Below are 20,395 nucleotides of genomic sequence, written 5' to 3' on the forward strand. Positions count from 1 at the left end.
TTGGCAATTATGCACGGTTTATACACAAAAGCCAAAGGGTATGTGAGTTATGATTTGACCTTTGATCTCTACCGGTATGTTGTGCTCTGCCCTGTGGGTTCTCTCCCATACCAGCAGGGGGCAGTGTGTCCACACCAGCCAAGCCTCCCCTCAGCCCCAGCCTAAAGTCATCAGTCCTACTCTACTCTCTCGTTCTCTCTTTGCTTGAAGGGTATGGCAGGAACATAGTCGAACGCTGCTATTCCCTGCAAGGCACTCGCACTGTCTTGCTCTGTACTCTCCAACTCCCCTTCTGCTTTCCTTCTCTTCTTCTACCCCCGTTCTGCTCTTTCACTCTCTCATACTTTTCCTCACTGTGATATCCAAGACTCTTGGCTCTGGAATGATTTTGACATTTTGTTTCAATCAAGTCTAGTGCATGTAGGCTACATTGTACACCCATCTACAAATGGACATGCACGAACAGTGGCACGCAATCACACAAAACAGACATGCTGTCTCACTCACTCACTCACTCACTCACTCACTCACTCACTCACTCACTCACTCACTCACTCACTCACTCACTCACTCACTCACTCACTCACTCACTCACTCACTCACTCACTCACTCACTCTCTCACTCCCCCCAGCCCCACACCTCCACCAGTTGACAGCAAAGCTCCTGTTGTCTTGCACTGACCTCCCGCACCCCTACGTGCTCTCCAGTCATTGCTCCACTGGCCTTCACCTCTGACCTGTGTGTTTGTTACTGTGTGGGGGGTGGGGGGGGTTGTCTTTGACAGGACCCCCTGCAGCGCTCACTCCGTTCACCCTCCGCCCTACTCAACTGTCATCAATCCCCACTCACTCCAGATGTGACCTCTCTGTCCATACCCACAATGCAGAGCTTGGACGGGGGGGTGGGGGCGCTCGCTCGACTCTGTCCCACGAAGGGCGAGATAAGCCGCCAAGGACAGCGCCGAGCGAGCGCCCCGTCAGAACACTGCATTGTGGATATGGACAGAGAGGTCACATCTGGAGTGAGTGGGGATTGGGGGGGAGAGAGAGGGAGAGGGAGAGGGGGGGGGAGCTAAAGGGTGGGTAGAGACTTGCTGAGGCTTAGAGGAAAGGGTTTGATTGCTTGTTTACAGTGATAGTCTTACAGTCCCGGGTTAAAAGCCCGTTCCTGTGTAGATGCTGTGTGTGTGATAGGGTTATTTTTAGCTCTTATCCACAGTGGCGGGTACCCATGGGGGCAGAGGAGTTGATCTGAATACATTTTCTTCCTTCTCATGATGAAGTCCAATCAAGGTCGTTTTGGCCCGTCCAACCGCACAGTCTGTTTTCATTTAGTTTAATTTGCTTGTGTGGCAAGAAGCCTTCTGATCCCTCCGGGCCAAGTCAATTGTTTTGGAGTTTTTAATAATTTTTCTTTTCTTTTTCGTTGTATGTTAGTCTGTCTCATGATGTTTCTGTGTGCAGGCGTGTGTGTGGGAGCGTGATAGACGTGTGTGTGTGTTTCCTGGTCTGTACTGCTGGTGTGTTCTGGGTCTGGCTCGTGTTATTACTGTGATTATTTGGCTGTGTGTTCTGGCTACAGTCGATGCGTTGTGACAGGCTGTCCACTCCAATGGCTGGCTGGTTGCTGGTCTGTTTGGTCAGACTGCTGTGTGCGTTTTGCCTGTGATGTCTGTGTGTGTGTGTTGGGTTGGCTCCCATGGCTCCAGTGGAGGTGAAGTGTATTGGACCCGTCAGGCCAGCTGACCACTGGCCTGTGTGTGTGTTTGTGTGATTTATTTGTACGAGGTTTGAATCTGAAGGTGATTGTTTGTTGTTTATAATATGGTTATTTCTTTGGTTTTTTTTCTCTTATATCCGTTCTGCGTCTGGATTTTATTTGGATAACACTCTTCAAAGTTCAGTAAGAGACTATTGCTCTGCAAACCCAAGCCAACAGCTACAGTATATCTGTGTTCTCAGTCTTCACCCTCCCTCTCTCCTGCTTTTGTTATGTCATCATCATCGTTGTTATTTTGCGAGGCCTGCTGGCCCCGGCAGGCAGACGAGACGGGGCTTGTCCTCAGACACCTTCACCCCCCTCACTGACCCTGACCTGGCTAAGCTGCCCGACATGACCTCTAACCTCTGACCCCATGGAAGGGTCGAATGGAGGAGTGAGACGTCCCACTGCGAGGGCCTCATTATGGATGGAGGGAGGGAGGGAGGGAGGAGAGGAGAGGCCTGTCTGCCTAGTTTTACAGTCCTCTGCCGTCTCTAAGGCCCTCTTCTTCGAATTCTTAGAAGTGCAAGTCAATCTTGTAGGTACTCGGGGTTTAATCTACCTGTGAGATAGCTGACATCTTAGAAAAGCCTCAAGGGTTTACAGAAGGAAGGCGAGTCGTACCGTGGCGAGGGGTTAGTGTGTGTGTGTTTAGCGGTCATAGGTCAGAGGCCTGTAATGGACAGGTCTGTATGCATGCCCTCCTCGGCTCTGCCGTTTTTATCTGTGTTCAAGCCGTTTAGCCTGGCTGGAAGACTACGTTAACCCTAAGTGAAAGAATAGTGGTATTTGCAACATGAAACTGCTACCCCGTTGGCCCACCTCAGTTCCATTCGGGGGAGCGTTTTCCGTGTCGCGCGTTGACGCCGCCACATGCGGGCCCCACCGACAGAACAGACACACCTCGTTACCTTGACGGTGCCCCGGCTCTCATTCGGAACAGGCCTGGGACGGGATGGTTAGTGGTGGGGAGGGAGGGAAGAAAGGAAGAAAGGAGAGGGAGGGAGGGAAGAAAGGAGAGGGAGGGAGGGAAGAAAGGAGAGGGAGGGAGGGAAGAAAGGAGAGGGAGGGAGGGAAGAAAGGAGGGAGGGAGGGAAGAAAGGAGAGAGGGAGGGAGGGAAGAAAGGAGAGAGGGAGGGAGGGAAGAAAGGAGAGAGGGAGGGAGGGAAGAAAGGAGAGAGGGAGGGAGGGAAGAAAGGAGAGAGGGAGGGAGGGAAGAAAGGAGAGGGAGGGAGGGAAGAAAGGAGGGAGGGAGAGGAGAGAGGGAGGGAGGGAAGAAAGGAGAGAGGGAGGGAGGGAAGAAAGGAGAGAGGGAGGGAGGGAAGAAAGGAGAGGGAGGGAGGGAAGAAAGGAGAGGGAGGGAGGGAAGAAAGGAGGGAGGGAGAGGAGAGAGGGAGGGAGGGAAGAAAGGAGAGAGGGAGAGGAGAGAGGGAGGGAGGGAAGAAAGGAGAGAGGGAGGGAGGGAAGAAAGGAGAGAGGGAGGGAGGGAAGAAAGGAGAGAGGGAGGGAGGGAAGAAAGGAGAGAGGGAGGGAGGGAAGAAAGGAGAGAGAGAAGAAAGGAGGGAGGGAGGGAGGGAGGGAGAAGAAAGGAGAGAGGGAAGAAAGGAGAGAGAGAGGGAGGGAAGAAAGGAGAGAGAGAGGGAGGGAAGAAAGGAGAGAGAGAGGGAGGGAGAAGAAAGGAGAGAGGGAGAAGAAAGGAGAGAGGGAGAAGAAAGGAGAGAGAGAGGGAGGGAAGAAAGGAGAGAGGGAGGGAGGGAGGAAAGGAGAGAGAGAGAGAGGGAGGGAGGGAGAAGAAAGGAGAGAGAGGGAGAAGAAAGGAGAGAGAGAGGGAGGGAAGAAAGGAGAGAGAGAGGGAGGGAGGGAAGAAAGGAGAGAGAGAGAGAGGGAGGGAGGGAGGAAAGGAGAGAGAGAGGGAGGGAGGGAGAAGAAAGGAGAGAGAGGGAGAAGAAAGGAGAGAGAGAGGGAGGGAAGAAAGGAGAGAGGGAGGGAGAGAGGAAAGGAGAGAGGGGTGGATGGGACGTATCCCTTTCAGAGGGAAAAGTATTTGTCGCAGTTTTGGCAGAAGTTTATGTGAGCTCTGCTCTTTACGTTGTTGGGTTACGCTGTTTGGCTTTGCAGGCTAACCTAGCTGTTCTGTCCCCTTACGTTTCAGGGCACTTGATTTAGACATTAGGAATTAAAAAACAAAAGAAATATTGGCTTAATGTGAATGGTGGCATTTAGCTTTTGGAGATTACACTGCCGAAGTTCAATGTTGTCAGTTTATGCATGGAATGCCGTTCACACGCAGGCACACACACTTTTTCCTTCAAACACACACACACACACTACCCCCCCTCCAAACACGCACATAAAGTGACCAAGTCAGACTAGTGTCCACAGTACATCATTTATTTCCAGACACGCTGCTTGCCTTGCCCGTCTTGGGGATAAACAAACGATGCAGGCTGAAGTGAAGTGTTTCCCTCTGGGTCTGGGGTGGTTGCTAGTTGGCATGAGCCTCCTGAGAAGCCGACCCTGCCGGCCGGCTCCTAATTAGCTTTTTATTGGCTTGTAATGCTTTGAAATGGAAGGAAGTGGTTTAGAAGCCAGACAGCGCTGGAGAGGTTGTTTTCGTTCTCTATACAAGTGTTTCTCTCTCTCTCTCCTTTGCTTTTCTCTGCACAGGGAACTTGTGTAATTATCAAATGGCTTACAGAGCTGGGTAGAGTGCTGATGTTACGTAACTGTTCAAATAGATGTATCTAGTATGTGGCTGCAGATGTTGTACTGTACACAGATGCATCAGTTGAAATACTCCTGTACAACTTCTCTCCTCCTCATCCCTCTCTCCTTCTCCCTAGGATGACGGGCCGGGAGTTCTTCACTCGTTTCCCGGCGCTCTATCCCTTCCTCCTGAGCCAGCTGGAGGGGGCTGCAGCATCAGTGGACAGGTGACAGTTAGGGTTCAAGCCACACCGAGAGGGACGCTCATGTCTGATTCACACTACAGGGCCATGCCGGGAGGACAATCTGAGCTGTACTGGGCTGGCCTGGTTCCACATCCACCAGAAAGTTACTTGAATCTGATGGAAAGGAAATCCAATATACAAGCCAGCATAGTATACTGTGAGCTCCACATTATTTACCATTCATATCTATTAGGCAGTAAATAATCTGAAACAACCAAAACAAACAGAAAATGACTCCAACAAATGTGTGGAGTCACAAACTTGATGAAATCCTTGCATGCTATGAATATGGGACCAAATACTTAACTTTGTACTACTTTAATACACATAAGTGAACTTTTGGTCCCCTAAAATTGATGTACTGTGTAGTGTGCTGCAATTTCTAAACAGTTCACCCGATATGGATGAAAATACCCTCAAATTAAAGCTGACAGTCTGAACTTTAACCTTATAGTCATTGTATCAAATCCAAAGTGCTGGAGTACAGAACCAAAACAACCAAACGTGTCATTGTCCCAATACTTTTGGAGCTTGCTGTAGTCCAGGTATAGTGTGAATCAGGCATCAGAGGTGAAGGTGGAATCCCCCCCCCCTGGATAGCACAGCAGCCTTGTCTTCTCCTCTTCTCACCCTCCTCTGGTTTCTGTGGGACCCTAAATGAAACCCTTGCTTCATTAGGCCCGTTAAGCTCGTTAAGGTTATTGGCCGGGCTGATGGACAGTTTCCTGGGAGAGATGGAGAGATACGGAGGAGGACTGGGCAGACTCCTCCACTCTCTCTGGAAGAGTCTTGGCCTTCATATCTCCTCTACTAGTTAGCTTCCCCCTAAAAGCTTTTGGACTGTGAACAGGCCCTCCAGTCAATGTTATCTTAATATGGATCAAATGAATTGGATGCGTTTTCAGACTCTCTCCATCTCTTCCTCCCTCTATATTGTTCTCTCTTGTTCTATCACTCTCACCTTTCACTCCCAGTCCCTCCACCGCCTCTCGTAGAAGTCATTAAGTTTCCCATGAAACTAAACCTCGGCCCCCTCAACCTCCAAATAGAAAGACTGGGACTGTAAACTTCTCTCAGATGTGTAACGTCTGTTTAGATCATATAATACAGTCGGTGATGGCGCAGAGCTGGGTCGTGTGCTCTGTGGAGCCCGTACAGGGCGTGGTACAGTGCTTCACAGTAAGAGGCGAGACAAACCAGAGCTTCCCAGGCCCAACTCCATCCAGACACATCTCTTCTCTTCTGTTAACCTGCCCGCTTGTCAGTCCTAATCGTTTACCCCCCTCTACCCTCACTCTCTCTTTCCTCTCATCTCCTGTTACCCTTCCTTTTTTTAATCATCCCCCTTACCTTTCATCTCCATCACTCCCTCTCTCTCTGTCCCTCTCAATCCCTCCATCTCTTGTAGTGTTGTAACGACGCCAGAATTTTGACTTCCATACCAGGTTTAGTATCACAATACTAGATACCACGACAATGCTGGATAGCAAAAAGATACCACAGCGACAAAAAAAAGAAGCCATTTTAGCCAAAGTCACAGAATGGCACTTGATTCAGACAGAAACTCTGCTGTTGCTCTGTTCAATCGTTTGGCTTTTTAGTTCAATATCACTACATTTCAATTGTCTTACGTCAACATTTTTCAGACAGCTGTTTATGCATTAATGAATCAATTATACATTCATACGATCAATGTGTTTTTACCAATCTAACTACACAACAACAAAATCTCTAAATCTCTTGTTGATCAATTGAGGTTGTTTTTTTTGGCTGATTTTCATGAGGCTACAGATGACAAACAATCTGTTTCCCTTCCATTTGGGACTTTAAAAAAATAAATAAAAACGCTGTCTCTAACAATTAATGACGTCGTTCACGTCGGAGCGCAGTCAGTTCGCTAAGACAATAGATAGTCTTTGGGAGAGACTTGAGAGAGACCGAACAAGTGGAGTAATAACGTTTTTGGTGGCAATCGGCATGTTTTACGTTATGGTTTGAAAGTACAAGGGTGGTGAATTGGTATTAGCTTTAGCAGTCAGCTAGCAAGGGAAGTTAGCCTGCAAAGCTGGAAGCCACCAGTATCTTCTGGCGTTGTGAAGTTTTCTAGCCTGAATGGCCATGTACGTTTTGCGAACAGTAATTTAACGGTTTCAACATTTCCTAGCGATGTGCCGTGTCACGTTATTCAAGCGTGCTAACTTAGTTCCCCACTCATGCTGCACAAACGTGATGCAGCCCAGAATCCCAGTGCAGGCCAGCAATGAGTAAGGGGTCGGCAGCGCTGGTAGACAGGCTTGCTCTGTGAGACACATTAGCACCGAAATGTAAAAAGAATTCTAGTACTAAACCACTCTTTCTCTAGATTCAATTCAAATGGCATTATTGGGAAGCGTTTGTTTGCATTGCCAAAGCAAGTGAAATAGATTAACATAAAGTAAAACGAAGAGTAAACATTACCCTCACAAAAGTTCCAAAGGAATAGAGTCATTTCATATGTCTATATACAGTGTTGTAACGACGTGCAAGTAGTTAAAGTACAAAAGGGAACTTAAATCGACATAAAATATGGGTTGTATTTACAATGGTGTTTGTTCTTCACTGGTTGCCCTTTTTCTTGTGGCAGCAGGTCTCTCTCTTTCTCCCTGCGTCTCCGGCAGAGCCTCATATGTTAACAATCTTTCTCTGGTGCTACGTGCCATCACTCGTGGCTGTGCCTGACTGAAATCGGATGCTAAACACATTACGTGGGGCCGTAATTAGTGGACTGTAACATTTCCTAATGCATGGCCAGGCCATCCCAGAGGAGATGGGGGGGGGGGGGGGGTTGTATTGTTGAATGGAATAATGAAAAGCATAAGGCCCAGCTGGCAGAGTGGGGTGGAAGGGGTTCTGGTTTGGGACCTTCTATGGCCTTTGCTTTCTTTCATCCATCTCTCGCTCTCTCTCGGTGTTTCCGATTGACATTGCCAACCATGAAACCGTTACCACTGTCTCACAGGGACGGTTTTTATTCGGAGTCAGGGTGAGCATCGGGGGGTGTGGAGTGAGGGAGATGTAGGATTAGGGTGGAAGAGATACAGGGGCTAGTGAGAGAGATGAATTGAAATGGGAAGAAACTACAATAGATGTGTATAAAGGTGGTCGGAATACAATAGCATGCTTGCACAATGAGCCCGTCACTCCAGATGGGTCATTGATAAGTTAAGCATTACAATGAAGCTCACTGACTCCCACTTTCTGCCCCCCCCCCCCCCCCCCCCCCCCTTATTCTAGGGGATCCTTTCCTTGTTTTTCCTCGCTCTCTTTTTTAAAATGACCCACCCCGTCCATTTTCTTGCATGAAGGTGAAGTCGAAGGTTTAATCTCAGCAAGCCAAAACCAAACCTCGCGTCTGGATACTGGATTTGCTTCTGGGACAGGAGGACGTTACTTTGGGACTAATGCCAGTGACGACAACAACAAAAAAGCCCTACCCCTTCCAAACATGCCAAGGTTACCAACTGTGAGATCTCAAACCAGCTCAAAACCAGCACACCTGAATCATCTTTGTGACGATCAGAGCCCGATAAGACGTAACATTTTTGTGTTTCAGTCTGTCACGAGAGACTAAATGCCGTTAAATCCGTGTACCCCAAGTATTACAGATGGCGGATAATAACTGAAACTCTCTGTATGTCTGTTCCAGTGACAGTGGTCAGGTGATTCTGCACCCCAGCCTGTTCCTGTTGCTGCTGGTGTTGGGGCGTCTCTTCCCCTCGCCCATGGACGGGTCTTCTTCCCCCCTGGGCCTAGCCCCCTTCATGCCTTTCATCATCAGGTAAGGACACACACAACTACTGGATGCATGTTATAACTCACATGAGGTGCTGTCATTCACTGTCCTCATCCCACTGTGATGAGCTAAAGTCATACTCTTTTTGGATCACACTTGGGCCACTGTGTTTCTTTGGTACTGTACAGGTCACCCAGTATGTTTTGGCATATGTGAGTAGACGGTACCACATCGGAACAATGTCTTATCTACATCTAACCAAACATGGCTGTCCCCAACCATAACGGTGCCAAGAATAGACCTCATTTCTGGTCTATAAAGGACAGTATTTTGCCGGGTGTGGAGGCTGCGTGCGTGTCTGTGAGAGTGTGTGTGTGTGTGTGTGCGCGCGTGCCAAAGGATGCATGTGTGAGGGTACTCGTGTACTCGCCACGTCTCACGGCGTTCCCAGATTCCCACTCCCTTATCGCTGCTGCTCTGACCGTGTCGGGGGGGCGGGCAGACTCATGGGAAACTGCGGATCGGCTCGCACATTCTTCTCATTTCTTAGAGCTGGAAGAAAAGGTGTATAAATATTATTGGAACATGTTCCCCCGCAGCACCTGCAAACCGCCCAGGAGCCGAAGGCCACGCCCATCCGCATCAGTCGTATGAAGTATTTTTCCGCCAATAAAGTAGTACTCAGCAAAATCTGTGCTAGTATGAAAAGACAAGTGCAAGTCGATGGTTTTATGGGGGGGGGGGGGGCGGATAAGACAGATGTCTTATTTAAGATGCTCTTTTGAAGAGGTACTCCCTTAGACCAGTGTACCCCCAAGAGTACTCTTATTCAACTTCTCCTTCAGCCCTAAATGAGTTGAATGAGGTATGTTTGTCCCAGGCTCCAACAGAAATGTGTGCTGTTGGGGCTACTCCAGGACTGGAGCTGGGAAACACTGCCATAGACCATAACTAGGCAGGGAGGACGAGGAGAGGAGGGCTGTGTGTGTTCGGTGCCTGGGACAGAGGGAGGATGGGGTCAGGGAGGACGGGGTCAGGGAGGACAGGGTCAGGGAGGACAGGGCCTTGAGGCTGGAATGCTCTGTGACCGGCCAGATAACGTTCAGCGGAGGAGCTGATACACACAGACACACACACACACACACTCAGTGCACACAGTTCCACTGTAATAACCAGTGAATGAGAAAAAGCTGGCTGAAGACATAATGATACCCTCTGAGATGTTATGCAACCGTACCCTGACCAAGCTGCTTTACTCTGCTAGTAGGGTCTCTGCTAGTAGGGTCTCTGTTCTACTATGTTTTATGGTGTTTGTCCTGAAAGATTTGAACCCCTTTTTTTATTTTTTTCCCCCGATGTAATGTCTGCTTTGTGCTCAGTCACCTCTCTGGCTCAACTCCCTATGTTGCCTGATGGATAGAGGATTGCTGGTCTGGTACAGTGGGGGTTAACCGCTCCAGGGCCAGAGAGCTGGCTGGCTGGTTCTTGTCAGTGGAGGTATGCAGTGCACATCCCCCTCAAATGAAACCCACATGTTGAGGATGTTAAATATAGCAGGGCCCTGGCTGCTCTTGCTCAGGCCTTGTGTCTCTCTCTCTCTCTCTCTCTCTCTCTCTCTCTCTCTCGCTCTCTCGCTCTCTCCCCCCCCCCCCCCCCCCCCCAGGCGCGTGTGGATGTGTCTGGGAGGGTGATAACGATCTGCCACCTCCTCCCCTACCCCCAGGACTTATCCCCGCTCTTATCCCAGCAGTCTCGATCCACCTTCCCATCCCTGTCTCCCGCCATCCGTCTCATCCCCAGCTCTCCCTTCCTCTGATTTGCCTCTCTCTGACCGATCTCACCACCTCTTGCGTTTCTCCATCGGCTCAGCCTTGCCCTCGTCAGTAAGGGTGATTGGGTCGCAATGTTTTCCCCCGTCCCTCCCTACCGTGACTCCCTCCATCTGTGGAAGATGAACAGACTGTTTTCGTTCTCTCTCCCTCTCTCTCCCTCTCTTTGTGCCCCTGGCTGACTGGCACTGCTTCTGACTAACCTGATACCGTTTATCGTTTTTCCACTATCCAGACCAAGCGTCTCTGACTCTGTGCATGTCTTCCTCCCTCCCTCTGTTTCTCGCTGTGGTCTCGTCTCCTCTGCCTATCTCATTTCACTGTAACAGTATCCATTCCTCCCTAACGGCTCCATTACGGCTCAGAGTGGAGCTAGTTTAGTGTTAACAGAGACAGTCGCTAGGGAGGAAACTGGACTGCCAGGACCCAAATGAGCCCCAGATGCCCCCACTAGCCTTCCTCTCCTCTGGGCTGGCGTTTAGAGCAGATCCCCCTCTCTCCCCGTCCCCAGTCTGTGTCCTGACCCCCTGGAGACTGCTTCGGACGGCCCAGTTTCTAAAATTACACCCCTCCAAACGGTCATTTCCTCTACAAAGAGTTTTAATGGGACAAATTAGCACTGATAGTTAACATATGGGGCCCAAATGGGGCTGGGCGGTGGATGAGGCAGGGGGCAGGCAGAGGGATTGTTCATTAGGGTGTGGGTGTGTGTGTGTGAGAGAGACAGTTCAGAGCAGAGGAATGATAACTGTTGTATCTGTTTGACACAGGCCCTCTTCTGTGTCGGTCTGCGAGTTATGACACAGCAGGTGGAGGGCCGTTTGTTGACAGTGTATGTGTGTGTCAGGGAGAAGGGGTGTGTGGGTAGAGAAGGGGGAGGGGCAGTTGGTAATGTCTCTTCCAGGCCAAGATAACTCTCAGAGCAGCAGAACGTCTTAATTGAGACATTTGGTTCCGTAAGCCGCCCCGGTGATGGATGGACGCTCCTCTGGAGTTTCCAGAGCGGCATGGCGGAAGGCTGTTTGTTTGGCTTGAGCCGCTCGTAAAGCACTCGGCTCCTCTGCGGCCCCATAAACACACACACACACACACACACACACACACACACACACACACACACACACACACACGCACACACACACACACACACGCACGCAGTGCGACACAGCAGGCCCCGGCTGCAAACAGTCAAAGTCGTAGCAGCTCCCTGTCTCCTCACCCTTAAATTCCCTTACCCCTAACTCTCCTACCACTCACCTCTTAATTCCCCCTCCCTCCTCAGTGTTGGCTGGGGAAAGAGATGCTGAAAAAGCCCCAGTGAGACTTGCTTCTCACTTTCAGACAATGCATGGAGGGGCCATGTCTCTCTGTTAATGTAGGTCAATCAGTCTGTCAATCAGTCTGATTCCCACCTCCCTCACACGTCTCACCCCTGTCCAGCCCACGCCGCCTCCTCCAATGTCAGAGCTTGCATGAGGGACGTGCGGGCAGTCACTAGTAAACAAGGCTAATTTTAGCAGGTGTTAAGGGTGACTGAACAGGGACCACATTCCCCGACACCTCCATGTACGGTACAGCAGAGGACCGTGTGTGTGATAGAGGGTCATCCTGAGAGCTAGGTAACTATTTGAATAGGGTCGGATGTTTATTCAGTCTCCGACATCAATCCACTCATTTGTTTGGAGTTATTCTCATACAGTAGACTGTTCACCCAAACACAGGGGGGGGGTTTATAGAATCCTTCTTCTCTAACCTGTCCTGTCTGTGTTCCAGGTGTGGTCGTTCTGCCGTCTACCGGACCCGTGAGATGGCCGCCCGGGCCCTGGTCCCGTTCGTCATGGTAACCCAGGTCCCCTCCACCATTCAGACTCTACTAGAGGATCTGCCTCTGGAACCCGGGCCTAGAACCCAGCAGAACCACATCCACGGAACCCTGCTCCAGGTCTAGAACCAATTCTGTTCTCTGATACTGGCAACACACTGAAAAAAGACACACACACACACAGCTCTCAACACATCCTGTCAACACACAGTGCACATCCCATCAGCCCCATTATCACACTGTGACAGTCCAGGGTAAATACATATTTAGTACTATCAACACATTCTGACAACACAACCAAACACTCACACAGTAATATCAACACACACTGATGAGTCATTGGCGCTGGGCTCACTCCTAATGGGACATGGGGGACAGTGTGGCCCAAATCAGGGGTGGTGCAGAGTCAGGGGGAGGAATGAACAGCTTTGTTAGTATTTTCTTTCCGTCATCTGACAGTTACGATTTGATAGTGGTTTCTTCTCTTCAATACTGGCTGGGTTTCATGGAGGTCTGTGGGATAGAGGGAGAGGAATGGGGAGAGAGCGATGGAAACGGTTAGAGGGGGTGAGCGGGAGATGGATAGAGGGAGGGAGGGAGCGAGCGAGGGAGGGAGCCAGAAAGAGAGCGATGGAAAGTGAGGGATGGCAGGGGAAGTGCACTCCCAGAGGCTTATGTGAGGCTTTGGAGGAGCAGGGTTTGTTTTCTTTCCTGTCATGGTGGTCATATGTGGAACATTGACCCACTCTTGCCGGCTCTCTCTCCCACACCCCTAGCCTGTGTGACCTGCAGTGTCCTCAGGAGACCATCCCCTAGAGAATCGTGCATCAGCAGGCAGGTTAGTTATTCGAGAGATGGGTATTTGATTAAAGCACCACAGAACACCGTGTTCGCCAGCACCGCTCCGGTCTACCCAGTAAGTTTCTGTTGACGCAACCTCCCGGGTTCCCCTGGGACCTGCCTAGCGAGGGAACAGGCGGACCAGCACTAACTCAGAACACGACGTCCTCCCTCGGCACGCTCCAGCGACGCCACATAGGCCTGTCTACCCAAGTACGCCTGGCGCGGTCAGTAGTGTTTTGAGGTTGTGCGGTGGGGAAATTAATCCTTTGTGTATTTTCACACACACAAATCCGGAGTTGAACTGTAGACTCTCCCATGGCCTTTTTATTATTTTTTAAAAATATTTTTGTAGCCTCAGCGCTATTCTGTAGGAGACGGAAATCTGTTCCCAGACCTGTTTGTGCTGTCTTACCAAGTCCTATTGGTTGACCATGGAGTTGGTTAGTTGGCAAGACAGAACAAACAGATCTGGGACCTCAGGCTATAGCTAGAAAGGGTCTGTAGGGAGTAGTACTAGTTCAGCACAAAACAGATCTGTGGACCAGGCTGTACTGTCGCTGGACAGCGTCTGTAGTGAGTAGTACATGTATGTATGCTTGGGCGGTATACCGTATATACCCGGGGTATTTGGAAATAGTCACTGGATGGTTTTTTCAATACCTTTTGAAACTGTTTATTTGCAGTTTGTTAATACATTTGAATATTTGTAGCTACTTTTTAAGTAAATACTTGCGGTTAACTTGCGCAATAAGTTTCAGCTGTCGAAATGTTTCATTCCGAACCTTCCCGGTCGTATCCAATCACGTGGTGTTTGTTTACAAGCACACAACGACGAGAGATAGGCGCCTTGTGAGTCACTCACCGTTGTGCAGCCCCTCTCCAGACGATCTAGTTACAGAATGGAATTCGCAACTAAATGTTTGCCAGCTGGATATCTTAGAACTTAAGTCTAAAATGTGCTCTATGCTCTGCAGTTGTACTTTTTGGTTTGCTAATTTAGTACAGCGGCAAGAAAAAGTGTGTGAACCCTTTGGCATTACCTGGATTTCAGCATAAGTTGGTCATGTAATTTGATCTGATCTTAATCTAAGTCACAACAATAGACAATCATGGTCTGCTTCAACTAAAAACACACAAGCTATACGTTTTCATGTCTTTATTGAACACACCGTGTAAACATTCACACTGCAGGGTGGGAAAAGTATGTGAACCCTTGGATTTAATAACTGGTTGACCCTCCTTTGGCAGCAATAACAACCAAACGTTTTCTGTAGTGTGGAACAGACCTGCGTAATTTAGGACCATTCCTCTTTACAAAACTGTTTCAATTAAGCAATACTCTTGGGATGTCTGGTGTGAACCGCTCTCTTGAGGTCATGCCACAGCATCTCAATCGGGTTGAGGTCAGGACTGACTGGGCCACTCCAGAAGGTGTATTTTCTTCGGTTCAAGCCATTCTGTTGTTGATTTACTTCTCTGTTTTGGGTCATTGTCCTGTTGCATCAACCAACTTCAACTGGGGGACATGCTCTCCGCAGCCGATGTGACAGGTCAACATTCACAAGGCTGCAGGGCCAGACGGATTACCAGGGCGTGTACTGCGAGCATGCGCTTACCAACTAGCAAGTGTCTTCACTGACATTTTCAACCTCTCCCTGTCCGAGTCTGTAATACCAACATGTTTTAAGCCGACCACCATACTCCCTGTGCCCAAGAACACTAAGGTAACTTGCCTAAATGACTACCGACCCGTAGCACTCACGTCTGTAGCCATGAAGTGCTTTGAAAGGCTGGTCATGGCTCACATCAACACCATTTTCCCAGAAACCCGAGACCCACTCCAATTTGCATACTGCCCCAACAGATCCACAGATGCAATCTCTGTTGCACTCCACACTGCCCTTTCCCACCTGGACAAAAGGAACACTTACGTGAGAATGCTATTCATTGACTACAGCTCAGCGTTCAACACCATAGTGCCCACAAAGCTCATCACTAAGCTAAGGACCCTGGGACTAAACAGCTCCCTCTGCAACTGGATCCTGGACTTCCTGACGGGCCGCCCCCAGGTGGTAAGGGTAGGTAACAACACATCCGCCACGCTGATCCTCAACACAGGGGCCCCTCGGGTGTGTGCTGAGCCCGCTCCTGTACTCCCTGCTCACTCATGACTGTACGGCCAGGCACAACTCCAACACCATCATTAAGTTTGCCGATGACAACAGTGGTAGGCCTGATCACTGACAACAACGAGACAGCCTATAGGGAGGAGGTCAGAGACCTGACCGTGTGGTGCCAGGACAACAACCTCTCCCTCAACATGATCAAGACAAAGGAGATGATTGTGGACTACAGGAAAAGGAGGACAGAGCACGCCACCATTCTCATCAACGGGGCTGTAGTGGAGCAGGTTGAGAGCTTCAAGTTCCTTGGTGTCCACATACCAACAAACTAACATGGTCCAAGCACACCATGACAGTCGTGAAGCGGGCATGACAAAACCTATTCCCCCTCAGGAGACTGAAAAGATTTGGCATGGGTCCTCAGATCCTCAAAAGGTTCTACAGCTGCACCATCGAGAGCATCCTGACTGGTTGCATCACTGCCTGGTATGGCAACTGCTCAGCCAATGACCGCAAGGCACTACAGAGGGTATTGCGAACGGCCCAGTACATCACTGGGGCCAAGCTTCCTGCCATCCAGGACCTCTATACCAGGCGGTGTCAGAGGAAGGCCATGAAAATTGTTTAAAACTCCAGCCACCCTAGTCATAGACTTTTTTTCTCTCTGCTACCGCACGGCAAGCGGTACTGGAGCGACAAGTCAAGGTCCAAGAGGCTTCTAAACAGCTTCTACCCCCAAGCCATAAGACTCCTGAACATCTAGTCAAATGGCTACCCAGACTATTCACATTGCCCCTCCCCTCACCACTGCCATTCTCTGTTGTCATCTATGCATAGTCACTTTAAATAACTACTTACATGTGTATATACTACCTCAACTAACCGGTGCCCCCGCACATTGTGTACCAGCACCCCCTTGTATATATAGTTTTTTTTACTGCTCTTTAATTATTTGTTACTTTTATCTCTTATTCTTATCCATATTTTTGGAAAATGCGCACACATCTAAACTGCGTCGGTTAGGGGCTCGTAAGTAAGCATTTCACTCTAAGGTCTATACCTGTTGTTTTCGGCGCATGTGACTAATAAAATTTGATTTGAAAGCCTTACATTTTCCTGTCGATGATAGCAAGCTGTCCAGGCCCTGAGGCAGCCCCAAACCATGATGCCCCACCGTACTTTACAGTTGGGTTGAGGTTTTGATGTTGCTGTGCCTTTTTTTTTCTTCTCCACATTATGTTATGTTGTTCCTTTCAAACAACTCAACTGTAGTTTAAACTGTCCACAGAATATTTTTCCACTTGAGCTGTGGAACATCCAAGTGCTTTTTTGTGAACTTCAGACGTGCAGCAATGTTTTTTTTGGACAGCAGTGGCTTCTTCCATGGTGTCCTCCCATGAACACCATTATTGTTTAGTGTTTTATGTGTCATAGACTCGTCAACAGAGATGTTAGCATGTTCATGAGATTTCTGTAAGTCTTTAGCTGACACTAGGATTCTTCTTAAGAGCACAGCGCAGAATGCTCAATGAGATTATCTTTTTTAATTGAACCTTTTTAACTAGGCAAGTTAAGAACAAATTCTTATTTACAATGACGGCCTAGGAACAGTGGGTTAACTGCCTTGTTCAGGGGCAGAATGACAGCTTTTTACGTTGTCAGCTCGGGGATTCGATCTAGCAACCTTTCGGTTACTGGCACAGCGCTCTAACCACTAGGCTACCTGCCGCCCCTTGCAGTCATCTTTGCAGGACGGCCACTCCTAGAGAGAGTAGCAACAGTGCTGAACTTTATTCATTTATAGACACTTTGTCTTAATGTGGACTGATGAAAATCAAGGCTTTTTGAGATACTTTTGTAACCCTTTCCAGCTTTATGCAAGTCAACAATTCTTAATCTTAGATCTTCTGAGATCTCTTTTGTTCGAGGCATAGTTCACATCAGCCAATGCTTCTTTTGAATAGCAAACTCAAATTTTGTGAGTTTTTTTTTATAGTGCAGGGCAGCTCTAACCAACATCTCCAATCTCATCTCATTGATTGGAATCCAGGTTAGCTGACTCTTGACTCCAATTGGCTTTTGGAGAAGTCATTAGCCTAGGGGTTCACATACTTTTCCCAACCTACACTGTGGATGTTAAAATTATCTATTCAATATAGCCAAGAAAAATACGATCATTTGTGTGTTATTAGTTTAAGCACTGTGTCTATTGTGACTTAGATGATCAGGTCAAATTTGATGACCAATTTATGCATAAATCAGGTAATTCCAAAGGGTTCACATATGTTTACATATACTTGTTAGCATTACTAACCTTGATATTACAAAGATTCAGTGGGGTTTGAAAATAGCCCCTGTGTTCAGTGCCGGTATTACCGAATGTCCCGGTATTGTGTAATGCACACTATATATACAGAAGTATGTGGACACCCCTTCAAATTAGTTTGTTCGGCCATTTCAGCCACACTCGTTGTTGACAGGTGTATAAAATTGAGCGCAAAGCCATGCAATCTCCATAGACAAACATTGGCCGTAGAATGGCCTTACTGAAGCACATAGTGACTTTCAACGTGGCACCTTCATAGGATGCCACCTTTTTAACAAGTCAGTTAGTCAAATGTTTGACCTGCTAGAACTGCCCCGGTCAACTGTAAGTGGTGTTATGGTGAAGTGGAAATGTCTAGGAGCAACAACGGCTCAGCCGTGAAGTGGTAGGCCACACAAGCTCTCAAAACGGGACCGCTGAAGTGTGTAGCGCGTAGAAATAGTCTGTCCTCACTACAGAGTTCCAACACTCACTATCAAGTTCCAAACCTGCTTCTGGAAGCAATGTCTGCACAAGAACTGTTCGTTGGGAAATGGGTTTGGGTTTCCATGGCCGAGCAGCTACACACAAGCTTAAGATCACAATGCCAAGCATTGGCTGGAGTGGTGTAAAGCTCGCTGCAATTGGACTCTGGAGCAGTGGAAACAAGGAATCACGCTTCACCATCTGGCAGCCCGACGGACGAATCTGGGTTTGGCGAATGCCAGGAGAACGCTACCTGCCCCAATGCATAGTGCCAACTGTAAAGTTTGGTGGAGGAGTAACAATGATCTGGGGATGTTTTTCATGGTTCGGACTAGGCCCCTTAGTTCCAGTGAAGGGAAATCTTAACTCTACAGCATACAATGACATTCTAGATGATTCTGTGCTTCCAACTTTGTGGCAACAGTTTGGGGAAGGCCCTTTCCTGTTTCAGCATGACAATGCCCCCATGCACAAAGCGAGGTCCATACAGAAATGGTTTAGTTGAGATCGGTGTGGAAGAACTTGCCTGGCCTGCACAGAACCCTGACCTCAACCCCATCGAGGACCTTTGGGATGAATTGGAATGCTGACTGCGAGCCAGGCCTAATCGCCCAACATCAGTGTCTGACCTCGTTTATGCTCTTGTGGTTGAATGGAATCAAGTCCTCCCAGCAATGTTTCAACATCTAGTAGAAAGCTTTCCCAAAAGAGTGGAGGCTGTTCTAGCAGCAAAGGGGGGACCAACTCAATATTAATGCCCATGATTTTGGAATGAGATGTTCGACCATCAGGTGTCCACGTGGAGTATTTATAAAGGTATGACAATCTAGATACCGCCCAAGCCTACTTGCGTGACTAATGAACGAGAACACAGGTCACCACTCCATGCTCACTGTTCTAATACAATGAGCCCAGCTGCACGGGTCTGCTCCGACCCTTCAAAACACACGCACACACATACTGCTCATGTGTCTCTCCACCGTCTGCACAAAGGGAAATAACCAACACGTCCCCGGGGTGCAGTTGACCTCCAACTCATCACGATTAAAGATTGAAGATGTCGGTGCTCACACACCACAGGGCTTGTTTGTCTCAGAACGTGTGTGTGTGTGTGTCGGTGGTGTCATGTTTATTATTGGTTTTGAGTTTTGTTTGTGTGTCCTTTTGGATGCTTGTGTGTGAATGTGACAAAATTAATACTGAGGGTATGCTCATTTTTGTTTGTTTTTTGTAAGCATCTTATTCAGTAAATTTTTGTGTGTGGTTTGTGTTTTCTGGTGGGTCCTTGCGTAAGGCTGTACTTTTGTGTGTGTGTGTGTGTGTGTGTGTGTGTGTGTGTCTAGCCGTGCCCTGTGGTCAGTCCCTGGTTGTGGATGTAGGAGGGACTGCAGCCTGATAACAGGCTCTGAAGAGTCCTCCTACACCACCACTATTTTTACCGGGCTAAAAGTGACACACACACTCAACACTGACTGTAAAACGCCTCACAAAAACAAACCTTACAAAGAGGGTTTGATTTTGTTTTGTATTCATCTCAAACGTTGCCAAAACCATTCCCATAAAATTTCCCCAAAGAGGTGGTGTCCCTCGTCAAAACGACAGGTCAAACGCTGGTCCCCCTCCGCCCCGGTTCCATCTCCAGGCAGGGACACAACAGTGACCTCTCACATCTCCCTTCTCCCTGGGCTAAAACATCGGACCATGACCCTTCTGCTTTATGGATCTCATCTGACTGGGGCTTCTTTATTTTAGCTCCGTCTCATCCCATCTCCCTTCTCGTCCCGCCTCTGGTTTTTGCTCAGTCTCATGCTTTTTACAGGACGGTTTGGGTTCTATAAATATTCCTGTTTCCTCGGATCGAGTCCGGATTAATCCGGCTGAGACTCCCACTAGGGACTTCCCAGTCCAGAGTTTGGAGGGGGCAGGGAACGACGGCGACAGGGAGAAAAGAGGGGTGTGGTGGGGGCTGTTTGTGAAAGCCAGTGGGTGTTGGCTGGGAGCCAGGTCTGGTGCTACGTGGTCTGCCTGGTTTTCCCCCGTTGCCTTCCTTGCATGGTGTAATGAATGGCTTCCTCCCCTGTGGCTGTGGCCCAGCTAAAGAGTATACTTACTAGGGCCCAGAATACACCGAGTACACAGAGGACCGAGGATGCCGAGTACACAGGCAATGCGTCAGAATACAGCCTATACAGACTACACATCATCTGACCTAGCCTCAGAATATCGGTCTCTCCATTGTCACATCGGCAATATCTCAACTAGGGTTTGCAAGGGTCGAACATTTTCCAGTAAATTTCCAGAATTTTTCTGGAAATTTCAATGAGAAGTTAAGCCCGGGAATTTGGGGAATGTTGCTTAAATTCATCCAAAAAAGTTTGCTTTTAACATTGAACCTTTTTTGTGTGACACACAAGGCAATTCTAGGTCTTGTGGCATATTTTGGTTAAACTATCCCCAATTCAATGGAATTGCAACTCTCTACATGCACAGTGCATTCTTCCA

At 48.6% G+C, this 20,395-nt stretch overlaps 1 protein-coding gene across 1 annotated transcript in view; it reads left to right on the top strand.

Annotated features, from left to right (window-relative positions):
- The window catches only part of LOC106576760 (tRNA (32-2'-O)-methyltransferase regulator THADA), a 109,387-nt gene that overhangs the window by 30,979 nt on the left and 58,013 nt on the right, over positions 1 to 20,395 (top strand). Inside the window, exons 27-29 of the mRNA XM_014154131.3 lie at positions 4,606 to 4,695; positions 8,399 to 8,530; positions 12,088 to 12,256. Of these exons, the coding sequence (XP_014009606.3) occupies positions 4,606 to 4,695; positions 8,399 to 8,530; positions 12,088 to 12,256 (391 nt within the window). The remainder of the gene's footprint in view (positions 1 to 4,605; positions 4,696 to 8,398; positions 8,531 to 12,087; positions 12,257 to 20,395) is intronic.

Source organism: Salmo salar, chromosome 18 (assembly GCF_965601325.2).
Source record: "Salmo salar chromosome 18, fSalSal1, whole genome shotgun sequence".
Taxonomy (NCBI): domain Eukaryota; kingdom Metazoa; phylum Chordata; class Actinopteri; order Salmoniformes; family Salmonidae; genus Salmo; species Salmo salar.